General features: G+C 37.0%; 1 protein-coding gene across 1 annotated transcript in view; it reads right to left on the bottom strand.

Moving 5' to 3' along the window:
• Positions 1 to 1859: 1859 nt before the first annotated feature.
• LOC147364848 (olfactory receptor 4F15-like) overlaps positions 1860 to 14669 on the bottom strand; it is a 58541-nt gene continuing 45731 nt past the window's right edge. The window contains exon 3 of the mRNA XM_086322095.1: positions 1860 to 3608. Coding sequence (XP_086178221.1) covers positions 2638 to 3576 — 939 coding nt within the window. The 5' untranslated portion in view covers positions 3577 to 3608 and the 3' untranslated portion in view covers positions 1860 to 2637. The remainder of the gene's footprint in view (positions 3609 to 14669) is intronic.

Below are 14669 nucleotides of genomic sequence, written 5' to 3'. Positions count from 1 at the left end.
ATATTCCATTGTATATGTATACCACATCTTCTTTATCCATTCATCTACTGATGGACCTTTAGGTTGCTTCCATGTCCTAGCTACTGTTAATATTGCCGCAGTGAACATTGGGTGTACATGTGTCTTTTTTGAATTATGGTTTTCTCAGGGTATATGCCCAATAGTGGGATTGCTAGGTCATATAGTAGTTCTATTTTTAGTTTTATAAGGACCCTCCATCTCAGATGGTAAAGCATCTGTCTGCAATTCAGGAGGCCCGTGTTCGATCCCTGGGTTGGGAAGATCCCCTGGAGAAGGAAATGGCAGCCCAATCCGGTATTCTTGCCTGGAAAATCCCATGGACCTGGAGCCTGGTAGGCTATTGTCCATGGGGTCGCAAAGAGTTGGACACGACTGAGCGACTTCACTTATACTGTTCTCCATAGTGGTTGTATCAATTTATATTCCCACCAACAGTGCATGAAGGTCCCCTTTTCTCCACACCCTCACCAGCACTTACTGTTTGTAGATTTTTTTAATAATGGCCATTCTAACTGGTCTGAGGTGATATCTCATTATGGTTTTGACATGCATTTCTCCAATTATGAGAGATGTCAAGCATCTTTTCTTGTTTGTTGACTTTCTGTATGTCTTCTTTGAAGAAATGTCTGTTTAGGCCTTCTGCCTATTTTTGATCAGATGGGTTTTGTTTTTTTTTTTTTTTATTGAGCTGCTTGTATATTTTGGAGATTAATCCTTTGTCAGTTGCTTCATTTGCAAATATTTTCTACCATTATAAAAGTTGTCTTTTTGTTTTACTTAGGGTTTCCTTTGCTGTGTAAAAGCTCTTAAGTTTTAATTAGGTCTCATTTGTTTGCTTTTGTTTTTATTTTCATCATTCTAAGATGTAGGTCAAAAGGATATTTTGTGATTTATGTCAGAGTGTTAATTAATACAGACCCACCCATCGGTAGACAGGCTGTTTAAAGTCTTATGAATTAATGATTTTAAAGTCAAAAACAAAATAAGAAGAAAAATGAATGTAAAAGAGTAAAACAACTTCCTAAAAGAACTACTGACACCTATCAGTAGTTTAAGAAAAGGAATTCATTAAAAAATTCTACCCAAAATTGCTAACCTACATTTTTTAAGAATCTTTAAAATAAGTAGCCATTAGAATGATTTTATCATAATCATTACTTTCTATATCAATAGCTTAGTTTATTTGTATAGATTAGAAAGATTTTTGTCTCTGGCCTATATTATCTTTGGGTCTCAAAAGCTTGAAATTGCCATGGCTGTCTAGTTATGAAAACCATGATCCACTAATAGAAACAGATCAAGGAATGCTGTAATATTCATATATGAAATTCTTGAAGCTCATTTAAAATAACTGTGAAATCTTGGTAACAATAAGAAAAGTTATGGTGAATACCCTTTAAAGTATTGACTAAAGGAAAAAATCAACATAGAATAATACTATTTTATAGTATGTTTCTAATAAGTGACATAAATAAAAGCCATGTGAGTGATAACATTATCACCCAGTTATAAAATACCCAGGACCCTGTTGAAGAAATTTCTTTTTGAGCTGCAGAAAAAGAACTTCAAAACAGCAAATAATCATGTGAAATTGATACCAATGAAAAGAGTAATGATCTTACAGTGTCAGTTCTGCTATCACTGGGGTCAGCGATAGAAAGCCAGTGAATACTCTGTTAGTTAGAATACAAACTAAAAAGTTGGCCTGGATTTTTTTTCCAATTTTTTAATCTAAAGTGAGAAGAAAGGAATTAACTGTGTCAGGTGATGGATGTATTAATTATCTTGATATTGGCAATCACTCCACAATGTACATGTATATCAAATCATCACATTGTACACTTTAAACATATACAATTATATTTGTCAATTTTCCCCCAGAAAATTGGGGCAGGGATGGAGAGCTGAGATCTGATTGTTATCCTAGATTTCTCACTTCACATATCTCTGCCTGAGCATTACCATTGATAAAATAAAGGGGTTAGAACACACGATCTTTCAAAGTTCAGTTATAATAGTCAAAAAGCCTATTATAAAGTCAACAGTTATCTAGGTTATCTATTGGAAAAAACAGTTATCTATAGGAAAAACAGTTATCTATCGGGAAAAAACCAATCACATATTACGGCAGTTTGGTAGGTAGTTTGAGAAATGAACATTAACCAATTCCAAACAGGGAAAGAATAACAACGAAAAGGAATAATATTCTAATTTCCAACACTGAATTATTGAACACCTTCTCTGTTTGGCACCTTTTGAGAGATAAGACAATTGGATATGGTGGATTAAGATGATAATCAGCTTTCATTTGAAGTATTTAACATAGTAATTATACAAAGAATGAGCTAAGAATTTCTTAATTATTAAAAAGACAAGATGAAATACTCACCACCCAGAGTTATCATGAATAGTAAATAAAATAATTCATATAAAACATCCAGCAAAAGCTGGAAACATAGAAAACTACAATGTAAGCTCTCTTTATCCTTATTAAGTGTATGGCAACATGAATATCCCTAAATGTAACCTAGTACATAAAATTAGTAGAGGCCTGAAATGACATTTTTTTCTGTTGTCATTAAGGGTAGAGTTAACTATCTTTTATCTTTAGAGTATTTAGGACATCTTGCTGTAACTCACAAGCTGATGGCAGAGTTTCTTCATTGCTGCTTTCATCTCCTTGTTCCTGAATGTGTAGATGACTGGATTCAGAAAAGGAGTGAGCACTGCATCAAAGATAGCAAGGAACTTGTCCAAGTGTGATGAAGGGAAGGGCCAGGTGTAGAAGAAGATTAATGGCCCAAAGAATAAGACCACCACAGTGACGTGAGCTGACAAGGTGGAGAGGGCCTTGGATACACTACCTGAGGAGTGTTTCCAAACAGTGACCAGAATGAAGATGTAGGAAATAATCAATATGAAGAAGGAACCCACGGAGATGAGTCCACTGTTGGCAGTGACCATGAACTCTAGTCTATAGGTCTCTGCGCAAGCAAGTTTAATGAGTTGGGGGAGATCACAATAAAAGCTGTCCAGTACATTAGGACCACAGAAGGGCAAGTCTACAACAAAAGCCAATTGGGCCACTGAGTGAATGAGGCCAAGGACCCAGGCAGCAGCCAAAATCAAAACGCACATTCGTGGGTTCATGATGGTCAGATAGTGGAGAGGCTTGCATATGGCTACATATCTGTCAAAGGCCATGGCAATGAGCAGCACCATTTCTGTGCCCCCAATGGCATGAATAAAGAAGATCTGAGTGAGACAACCCCCAAAAGAGATGGCTTTGTGTTTTCTGAAAAGGTCATAAATCATTTTGGGAGCAGCAATAGAGCAAACCCCCACATCAAGAAAGGAGAGGTTGGCTAGCAGGAAATACATGGGGGAGTGCAAGCTAGCGTCAGCACTCACAGAGAACACAATGAGGAGGTTTCCCATCAGGCTTGCCATGTAGAACACAGAGAAAAAAAGGAAAAGAAGAAGCTGGATCTCCCAGGAACTGGAGAGCCCCAGGAACACAAACTCAGATACCATGGAGTGGTTGGCTGCACCCATTTCCTCTGCAAACAGAGGTGACTCAATTTTACCTAAAAAAGAGAATAAAAATGAAATCAACCTTGTGAAGAGTTACTGACCACATAAAAATACTGCCATAATTCACGCAGCCAAAACACATATAATATAACCTTACAACTGAACTGAAATGAACTGAATATTGTAAAGCAATTATCCTTCAATTAAAAATAGTTTTTTTAAAAAATGCAGTTTCAGAAGATATGCAGTAACTATTTGCCAAAAAGCACTGCTTCTGACTCCCTAGTCTCTCTAGAATTCTCTAAGTTTTGATAAAAGAAATAAATATTCTGCTGAATCAAAAGGGTTGTGCAAAGCAGATAGGAGTGCCCTGGAATACCATGAGGGAGGAAAAGTGGAAATAGAAATGAACTTATTGATTTTTCTCACTGTTTGTTACTCCCATGCATGGATTTCCCCAAACTTCAGACAATTCTGATGACCTTCATTTTCTTTACCCTCTGACTACCTCTGAAAGTGCTGCACTCAATATGCCAGCAAATTTGGAAAACTCAGCAGTGGCTACAGGACTGAAGGTCAGTTTCCATTCCAATCTCAAAGAAAGGCAATGCCAAAGAATGCTCAAACTACCACACAATTGCACTCATCTCACACACTAGTAAAGTAATGCTCAAAATTCTCCAAGGCAGACTTCAGCAATATGTGAACCGTGAACTTCCAGATGTTCAAGCTGGTTTTAGAAAAGGCAGAGGAACCAGAGATAAAATTGTCAACATTCCCTGGATCATGGAAAAAGGAAGAGAGTTCCAGAAAAACATCTATTTCTGCTTTATTGACTATGCCAAAGCCTTTGCCTGTGTGGATCACAATAAACTGTGGAAAATTCTGAAAGAGATGGGAATACCAGACCACCTTACCTGCCTCTTGAGAAATCAGTATGCAGGTCAGAAAGCAACAGTTAGAACTGGACATGGAACAGACTGGTTCCAAATACGAAAAGGAGTATGTCGAGGCTGTATATTGTCACCTTGCTTATTTAACTTATATGCAGAGTACATCATGAGAAACGCTGGACTGAAAGAAGCATAAGCTGGAATCAAGATTGCCGGGAGAAATATCAATAACCTCAGATATGCAGATGACACCACCCTTATGGCAGAAAGTGAAGAGGAACTCAAAAGCCTCTTGATGAAAGTGAAAGTGGAGAGTGGAAAAGTTGGCTTAAAGCTCAACATTCAGAAAACAAAGATCATGGCGTCTGATCCCATCACTTCATGGGAAATAGATGGGGAAACAGTGGAAACAGTGTCAGACTTTATTTTTCTGGGCTCCAAAGTCACTGCAGATGGTGAGTGCAGCCATGAAATTAAAAGACGCTTACTCCTTAGAAGAAAGTTATGACCAACCTAGATAGCATATTGAAAAGCAGAGACATCACTTTGCCAACAAAGGTCCATCTAGTCAAGGATATGGTCTTTCCTGTGGTCATGTATGGATGTGAGAGTTGGACTGTGAAGAAGGCTGAACGCCGAAGAATTGATGCTTTTGAACTGTGGTGTTGGAGAAGACTCTTGAGAGTCCCTTGGACTGCAAGGAGATCCAACCAGTCCCTTCTGAAGGAGATCGGCCCTGGGATTTCTTTGGAAGGAATGATGCTAAAGCTGAAACTCCAGTACTTTGGCCACCTGATGCAAAGAGTTGACTCATTGGAAAAGACTCTGATGCTGGGAGGGATTGGGGGCAGGAGGAGAAGGGGACGACAGAGGATGAGATGGCTGGATGTCATCACCGACTCGATGGACGTGAATTTGAGAGAACTCTGGGAGTTGGTGATGGACAGGAAGGCCTGGCGTGCTGCAATTCATGGGGTCGCAAAGAGTCAGACACGACTGAGCAACTGAACTCAACTGACTGACCTCCGATATGAAATGCTATCAGTTTCATTGATACTCTCTTATGTTTAAAGCTAAACACATTGTGGTTTTATCAAATCATAGTCATCTTTTCCCCACAAAGAGAGAAGATAATGTAGAAACCTTAAAAATGTATCCAACTTCTGTAGCTCAGCTCAAGGAAAGCTTGAGCTGTGAGAGCATATGACAGAGTTAGGACAAGCCAGAAAAGAAATCTGTGCTGCAGACTCTAAACATGGATGAGCCAATCCAATGTAGCAAACAAAATTCTGTTATATTAGGAAATCATTGTCCATGCCATGTTCACTTTTCATGGTTCATGGAATGTTGGAAAGATTGAAAAGAACACTGCACTTGTAATTGGGAAAGTTGTGATCAAGCACAAGCCCTAAGTTCATGGGAAGTTAGAATAAGTTCTTTCTCTCATCCCTTCCACACTCAACTCACTTCTTGAACTCAGTTGCATCATCTGGAAAATGAAGGGGACTGAGTAGGTGATCCTAAGTAGTCCTTTCAAGTCTTACATTTCTATGACTTTATAACACAATGCCAGCCCAGTAGGTAATGAACCTCACTGTAATGATGGTATTCCCTGCATTGGAGTGCTACCATATTCACTACCTTTTCCCTCATCTGCAGTTGATTATAAGTCCTGTATCCCATAAAAACCCTATCCCTGTATTAGTCTCCCTCTTCTCTAATTGTTTTTGTTCCACTTACATTGATTAGCACATTATTGTAAATTTTCTATATCATTCATTTTTCCCTTTATCATAACAGTCTGTAATCAATCAGCAAACATTTTCTAGATATCTACTAAGCCCAATGCATTGTTCCAGGACTCTATGGACTTCCTGAAGTATTAAAATATTCACTGCCATTAAGCCATTTACATTTTAGCACATACTAAAATATAAACAATAAAAAATTCTTGCATAGAGAATGTCAAATAAGTAGTATGAGCATAGAATTTGTGAAGCAGAAAAGATACACATGAGCCAGAGTGATCAGGGCTGTCTTCAGAAAGAAATCAAGACCTATGATGCAGTTTAAGATATGGATATAGGTTATTTGGATATACAGCTTCATATCTGACTCTGAAAGAGTTGTTGAAACATAATGAGGGAAGAGCTCCCAGTCTGAAGCAGTGTTTGATAAGCTATCAATGAAAACAATGAGAACAAGCCAAAGTAAAACAAAAACAGTGACCACCATGGGCAAGACACTACGATAACACCTTTACCGACACTATCTTGTTTGATACTTACAAAAACCATAAAAATTATCAGCTCCTTTTCACAGTGGAGGAAATCGAGACCATGAGAGGGAAAACCATAGATTAGAACAGTAAGTGGTAGAACTGATATTGATTCCCCGATCTGCCTCTTAACCAGTATATAGAGAAGACTTTTCTCATGACTTTCTGATTATTTAACATAACACAGCCATGATTCTTCCTGGCTATTGAAGTAAGGGCAAATCTGTGTAATACCTGCATCTCAGAGCTCCTGGTTGGGTTCCCAGACTGCCATTGCTTTAACTCCCATGAAGGCCTTTAGATTCCCATAGAAGAGGCTCTGCTCCTAGTGCTGTCTCATTAACAGAGGAAGCGAAAGTGCTCGGTCTCCACATCAAGGAATAAAATTAAGCCCAGCACTACACTAATTCGAATTCTGTTCCCACTTACAAAACTGTCTCCTGCCTTTTGTAATTCTCTTTCTTGGATTTCAATCTTAGAGAACAATGGATAAATGGGGGGGAAATTAATAATAAAATCAGTTTCTGACTGTATGTGCTCTTTCTCATTTGTGTTAATTCTTACTCATTAAGCTCAGCTGAAGCTGCTTCTATTGTACAAGGTAACAATTAACTGATTTCTTTACAAAATGACCCTGTCACCAGAAACATCTATTGAGTCTTGGTCTTTAGGGACTTCAACATGGTACACCAATATCCTCAAGCTATTTCTGAATTTGTCACCAACCTACTCATATAAAGACCTGACATGTGACTGTTACCAAAGAGTTAACCATATTCAACTTTTATTGGTTAAAAGTAGCATTGCTTCATATACAAATAGCTGTAAAAATGCTATTCTTGGGAAAGATCTGGCTAATTGGCACACAGGAGAGTACTGACCAAATGATACTGCAGAGACTTAGGATTGCCAATATGATTTCATTTATCCAAGGGAATTGTCACCCAGAATGCTGTCACACCAACAGAGGAAGTCATGGATTAGCCACAAGCAGGAAGAAAAAGAGATCAGAAAACATTTTAAACACCACTTTGTTTACTTAGTTTGAAATATTTATTTCCTGAGTAAGGTTAAAGAATCTCCAAGAAACACATAAATATACTTTTGTTATATTCATATCAAATCAACTTCACCCAAGAAACTTACCAGAAAATAGGGAACTTCATAGAAATCCCTAGTGTGTGTGTTTGTGTGAATTATCTATAAGGCTATTATTCTGTTTTACATTCAAAAACTGGCATATTTATAATCTACATGGAACACTGTTTAACTATTAATTCAATTATATGGCCTATAATTTCACATCAAAAAGAATACTTTTAACTCAGAAATAACTACTATGTTGGACTTCATTGTAGATTGTGAATCAGAAAACTTAAATTCTATTCATGTTTGGTCAGTAACGCACTCTGCAACTTCAGATGTTTCACTTCATATCTCTATAGTAATATTTCCCCATCTGTAAAATGAGGTTATAGAAAATAATTTCTACAGTATCTTACAGTTCCTAAGCTTCCTATGTTATGAACAATTACATATTCTCATTGATTCATGGGGAGAGGAAAGGAATAAAATGTAAGACCAATTATTGAATATATGGCTTAGCAAACATAGAAATATAAAACTCAGCAGATAAATGAAATTCAATCTTGACAATTTTTTTTACTAATTATCACAGTAGTAAATATAAATTGTAAGTAATAGTATATATGTTTAGTGTGAAGAGTAGAGCGGAAAGAAAACCTTTCTGCAATATGTACAGCCCTATAGTGGCCTGACCAACTCTGATGGCTCACAAAGTAAAGGGGGAAAAAGTTTACAAAGAAAGAAATTAGCTGATTAAAAAAAAAAAATCTGCTAAGCTAGAACACAACTTCATTCATTCATTGACATGAAGTTGCTACAAAGAGTTGGTGCAGGAAAAGATATACCACATTTTTTAAAGAGCCAGCAGCTATAAGAATAGATTTTTAAAGTACTCATCACAAAAGAAAGAAAGAGAGGAAACAGAGAAAGAAAAATAAAGGAAGTGGATAAGAAAGGAAGAAGGGAGGGAGAAAGAAAGGAAGAGAGGAGGGAGGGAGGAGAAGGGAGGGAAGCAGAGGGGAGAAGAGGAACGGAGAGAGGAGGGGAGGAGACAGAAACACTATATGCCCATGGAGGCTAGGAACATGAGGGAAAGAGCTTGGAGAGAGGGTCAGTCTGTAGGGGCCAGGGCAATATTCCTTTGTGTATGGAACATCATTCTGTCTTCTCTTTACCTATCTCCACCCCAGGCTCAGAGACAGAACTTTCAACCACAAACAATGATGGACCCAAAATAAAGAGTAAACCCCAAGCTAGGGAAACAAGAAAAATGACTCATTTGGAACTCTCATACTAAATTTTTATCCTGAAGAAATGCCTAAGAAAGAGAAAAGAGAAAGGAGGGATTAGGAGAGAGAGAGAGGGTAAAAGGATACATAAAACAAGATACTGGAGCAAAATATAATTTTGTAAAAGGAAAGAGTGTAAGATTACCACAAGCAACTATGCTTTCTAAACTGTAAAATGCTAAATAAATGTGAAGAAATTTGAAAAAGAAAAAAGTTTTGATTTAAATTCAGAACCTTATAGATAAAAACAGCAAACACAAAATCTACACAATTAGAAAGAACAAAATAAACATGGAAACAAATGGCAGGAAAAAGAGTACAGAAAAAATATTTCCACAGAGCAGATGAAAATTGGGACCAAATATTTCACCATGAATTTTTTAAATTTACAGGATTTATCTTTACACACACACACACAAAGGACATAGAGATTTAAAAGCTCAAAATGATATGACATGGTTGTTGCATCTATGTTCATCAGTGATCAGATCAGATCAGATCAGTCGCTCAGTCGTGTCTGACTCTGTGACCCCATGAATCACAGCACGCCAGTCCTCCCTGTCCATCACCAACTCCCGGAGTTCACTCAGACTCATGTCCATCGAGTCAGTGATGCCATCCAGCCATCTCATCCTCTGTCGTCCCCTTCTCCTCCTGCCCCCAATCCCTCCCAGCATCAGAGCCTTTTCCAATGAGTCAACTCTTCGCATCAGGTGGCCAAAGTACTGGAGTTTCAGCTTTAGCATCATTCCTTCCAAAGAAATCCCAGGGCTGATCTCCTTCAGAATGGACTGACTGGATCTCCTTGCAGTCCAAGGGACTCTCAAGAGTCTTCTCCAACACCACAGTTCAAAAGCATCAATTCTTTGGCACTCAGCCTTCTTCACAGTCCAACTCTCACATCCATACATGACCACAGGAAAAACCATAGCCTTGACTAGACGAAACTTTGTTGGCAAGGTAATGTCTCTGCTTTTGAATATGCTATCTAGGTTGGTCATAACTTTCCTTCCAAGGAGAAAGCGTCTTTTAATTTCATGGCTGCAGTCACTATCTGCAGTGATTTTGGAGCCCCCAAAAATAAAGTCAGCCACTGTTTCCCCATCTATTTCCCATGAAGTGATGGGACCGGATGGCATGATCATTTTCTGAACGTTGAGCTTTAAGCCAACTTTTTCACTCTCCACTTTCACTTTCATCAAGAGGCTTTTTCGTTCCTCTTCACTTTCTGCCATAAGGGTGGTGTCATCTGCATATCTGAGGTTATTGATATTTCTCCCAGCAATCTTGATTCCAGCTTGTGTTTCTTCCAGTCCAGCGTTTCTCATGATGTACTCTGCATAGAAGTTAAATAAACAGGGTAACAGTATACAGCCTTGATGAACTCCTTTTCCTATTTGGAACCAGTCTGTTGTTCCATGTCCAGTTCTAACTGTTGCTTCCTGACCTGCATACAAATTTCTCAAGAGGCAGATCAGGGGGTCTCTGGCCAGTAATTTTCTTTCTTTGTGTTATCTTTGTCTGGCTTCGGTATCAGGGTAATGGTGGTCTCATAAAATGAGCTTAGGAGTGCCCCTTCCTCAACAATGTTTTGGAAGACTTTCAGAAGCATACATGTTAACTCTTCTCTAAATTTTTGATAGAATTTGCCTGTGAAGCAGTCTGGTCCTGGACTTTTGATTGTTGGAAGATTTTTAATCACAGTTTCAATTTCCATACTTGTGATTGGTCTGTTCATCTTTTCTATTTCTTCCTGGTTGATCCACAAATCAATCAGAGTGATACACCACAACAACACATTGAAAATATAAATGCTTGATTATCTCAAGAGAAGCAGAAAAAGCTTTTGACAATATTTAACACTGATTTATGATTTAAAAACACTCTCCAGAAAGTAGGCATAGAGGGGACCACTTCAACATAATAAGGCCACATATAACAAACCCACAGCAAACATCATTGTCAATGGTGAAAAACTGAAAGTATTTCTTCTAAGACAAGAAACAAGAAAAAGATGTCACTCTTGCCATTATTATTCAACTTAGTTTTGAAAGTCCTAGCCCAGCAATCACAGAAAAAAAAAAGGAAATAAAAGGAATCCAAACTGGAAAAGTAAAACTGTCACGGTTTGCAAATGACATGATACTATACATAGAAAATCCTGAAGATACTACCAGAAAACTGCTAAAACTCATAAATGAATTTGGTAAAGTTATAGGACACAAAATTAATACACAAAAATCCTTTCCATTCCTATGCACTGAAAAAAAAGATCAGAAAAAGAAATCAAGGAAATAATCCCATTTACTGTTGCATCAAAAAGAATAAAATACTTGGGAATAAGCCCACCTAAGGAGGCAAAAACCTATACTCAGAAACTGTAAGATGATGATAAAAGAAATCAAAGATGGCACAAACAGAGGGAGAAATATACCATGTTCTTGGATTGGAAGAATCAATATTGTGAAAATGACTATACTATCCAAAGCAATGTACAGATTCAATACAATCTCTATCAAATTACTAATGGCATTGTTCACAGAATTAGAACAAAAAAAATTGTGCGATTTGTATGGAAACACAAAAAACCATTTAGGGCTGAAGCAATTTTGAGAAAGAAAAATAGAGCTGAAAGAATCAGGCTCCCTGACTTCAGACTATACTATAAAGTTATAGTAATCAAAACAGTATAGTACTGGCATAGAAACAGAAATATAGATCAATGGGATATAATAGAAAACCTAGAGATAAACCCATGCACCTATGGTCATCTAATCTATGACAACAAAGGTGAGAATACAGAATGGAGAAAAAACAGTCTCTTCAATAAGTGGTGCTGGGAAAACTGTACAGCTACATGTAAATAAATGAAATTAAAACACTCCCTAACACCCTACACAAAAATAAACTCAAAATGGATTAAAGACCTAAGTATAAGGACAAATAGTATAAAACTCTTAGAGGAAAACATAGGCAGAACACTCTTTGACATAAATCACAGCAAGATGTTTTTTGATCCATCTCCTTGGGTAATGAAAATAAAAGCAAAAATAAGCAAACAGGACCTAATTAAACTAAAAAGCTTTTATACAGCAAAGGAAACAAAGACAACCAAATGAAAGAAGACAACCTTCAGAATGGGAGAAAATATTTGCAAAAGAAGCAGCAAGGGATTAACCTCTGAAATATACAAACAACTCATGCAGCTCAGTATCAAAAAGCAAACAACCCAATCAAATAATGGGCAGAAGATCTAAATAGACTTTTCTCCAAAGAAGACATGCAGGTGTCTAAAAAGCATATGAAAAGATACTCTATGTCAATGATTATTAGAAAATTGCAAATCAAAACTATGATGAGGTATCATCTCACACCAGTCAGAGTGGCTCACATCAAAATACCTACAAACAATAAATGCTAGAGAGGGTGTGGAGAAAAGGGAAAACTTCTACACTGTTGGTGGGAATGTAAATTGCTATAGCCACAAGAAGAGTCTGTAGGATCCTTAAAAAACTAAAAATGGAACTACTGGATGATCCAGCAATTCCACTCCTGAATATATATCCAGAAAAAATGAAAACTCTTAATTCAAAAAGATACATGCATCCCATGAAGTGAAGTGAAGTGAAGTGAAGTGAAGTGAAGTGAAAGTCGTTCAGTCATGTCCGGCTCTGTGACCCCAAATTCTCCAGACCAGAATACCAGAGTGGGTAGCCTTTCCCTTCTCCAGCGGATCTTCGCAACCCAGGGATCAAACCCAGGTCTCCCACACTGCAGGCAGATTCTTTACCAGCTGAGCCACAAGGGAAGCAAAATTGTTAACTAAAGTATAGATTTTACTTAAATTTAACAAAATTTTATACTAGTGTTCAACATTTGTTTTCACACTTTATTCAAGACTCCACATTGTACTTAATTGCACTGCGCAGCTTCAGGTGCTTGCAACAAATTCTGATAAATTCTCTTTTCATTTTTATTCTATTACAAATATTTTCTAATTTTCCTTGTTATGGCTTTCTTAGATACACCCATCATTTAAAGAGGACATTTAATTTCCAAATACATGAGATTTGTTAAAGCACCTTTGATAATAATTTCTCATTTCAATATTAATTTCTCATTTAAATGCTTTCCTCTCTGAAAACACTCTCTGTGTTTTTTCAGTCTTCTAACTTTACTGAGGCTAAGTCACACTGCACTTGAAAATATATGAGTTATTTTCAAATATCTTTTGATATTTCTCACATAATTCCACAGTGATAAGAGAACAGACTCTGTATGATTTCAATACCTTTAGACTATGAAATTTTTGCACTTTGTTTTATGTCCCTGTATATGTTTCAGAGTCCCCTAGTTATAGCCTACGGGAATTTGAATAGAATTTGTATCCTACTGTTGTGTGAAAATTGTATAAATCTTAATCACTCGGATTGGTTCATGATGCTATTCAGGTCTACTATATCCTTCTACTTCTCTCTATATTCATTCTATTAATTTTTGAGAGTTTGTTATTGGAACTGCAACTAAAATCTTAATCAATCTACTTAAAAAATAATTATATATGGAACTGTTTTTTAAAAAAAAGATACACATATCCCAATGTTCATAGCAGCCTTATTTACAAAAGGCAATCATGAAAGCAGCCCACAGTGCCCAAGAACAGATGATTGACTAAGGAAAATGTGATATATTTATATGCTGTGGAATATTACTCAGCCATAAAAAAGAATGAAATCTTGCCATTTGAAGCAACATGGATAGACTTAGAGAATATATGCTTTTGAAATGTCAGAGAAAGATAAATACAACATGATATCACTTACATGTGATATAAAAATAATACAAATGAATCTGTAAACAGAAATAGACTCATAAATGTAGAAAACAAATTTATGGTTACCAAGGGGGAGGGGAAGACCAAATTAAGATTATGGTATTAAGAGATACAAAAACTACTATACACAAAATAGATAAGCAATAAGGATTTACTGTGTAGCACAGGGAATTATACCCAATGTCTTATAATAATTTATAATGGAATATAACCTGAAAAAAATAACTATGCTATACACCTTAAACTAATACAACATCATAAATCAACTACACTCCAATTAAATAAATAAATAATAAAAACTATAAAGAAAGCTGAGCCTGAAGAATTGATGCTTTTGAACTGTGGTGTTGGAGAAGACTCTTGAGAGTCCCTTGGACTGCAAGGAGATCCAACCAGTCCATCCTAAAGGAAATCAGTCCTGAATATTCATTGGGAGGACTGATGCTGAAGCTGAAACTCCAATAGTTTGGCCACCTGATGTGAAGAACTGACTCATTTGAAAAGAACCTGATGCTGGGAAAGATTGAAGGTGGGAGGAGAAGGGGACAACAGAGGATGAGATGGTTGGATGGCATCACTTGACGGACATGAGTTTGAGTAAATTCCAGGAGTTGGTGATGGACAGGGAAGCCTGGTGTGCTGCGATCCATGGGGTCACAAAGAGTTGAACGTGACTGAGTGACTGAACTGAACTGAACTGACACTTTGTTTTATTTTTTTTTCTGTGTTAAAAG

This window comes from Bos grunniens, chromosome 10, assembly GCF_055505025.1.
Source record: "Bos grunniens cultivar Pamir isolate PY7600 chromosome 10, Bosgru_T2T1.0, whole genome shotgun sequence".
NCBI classification, from domain to species: domain Eukaryota; kingdom Metazoa; phylum Chordata; class Mammalia; order Artiodactyla; family Bovidae; genus Bos; species Bos grunniens.
This window is presented reverse-complemented; position numbering and strand designations above follow the sequence as displayed.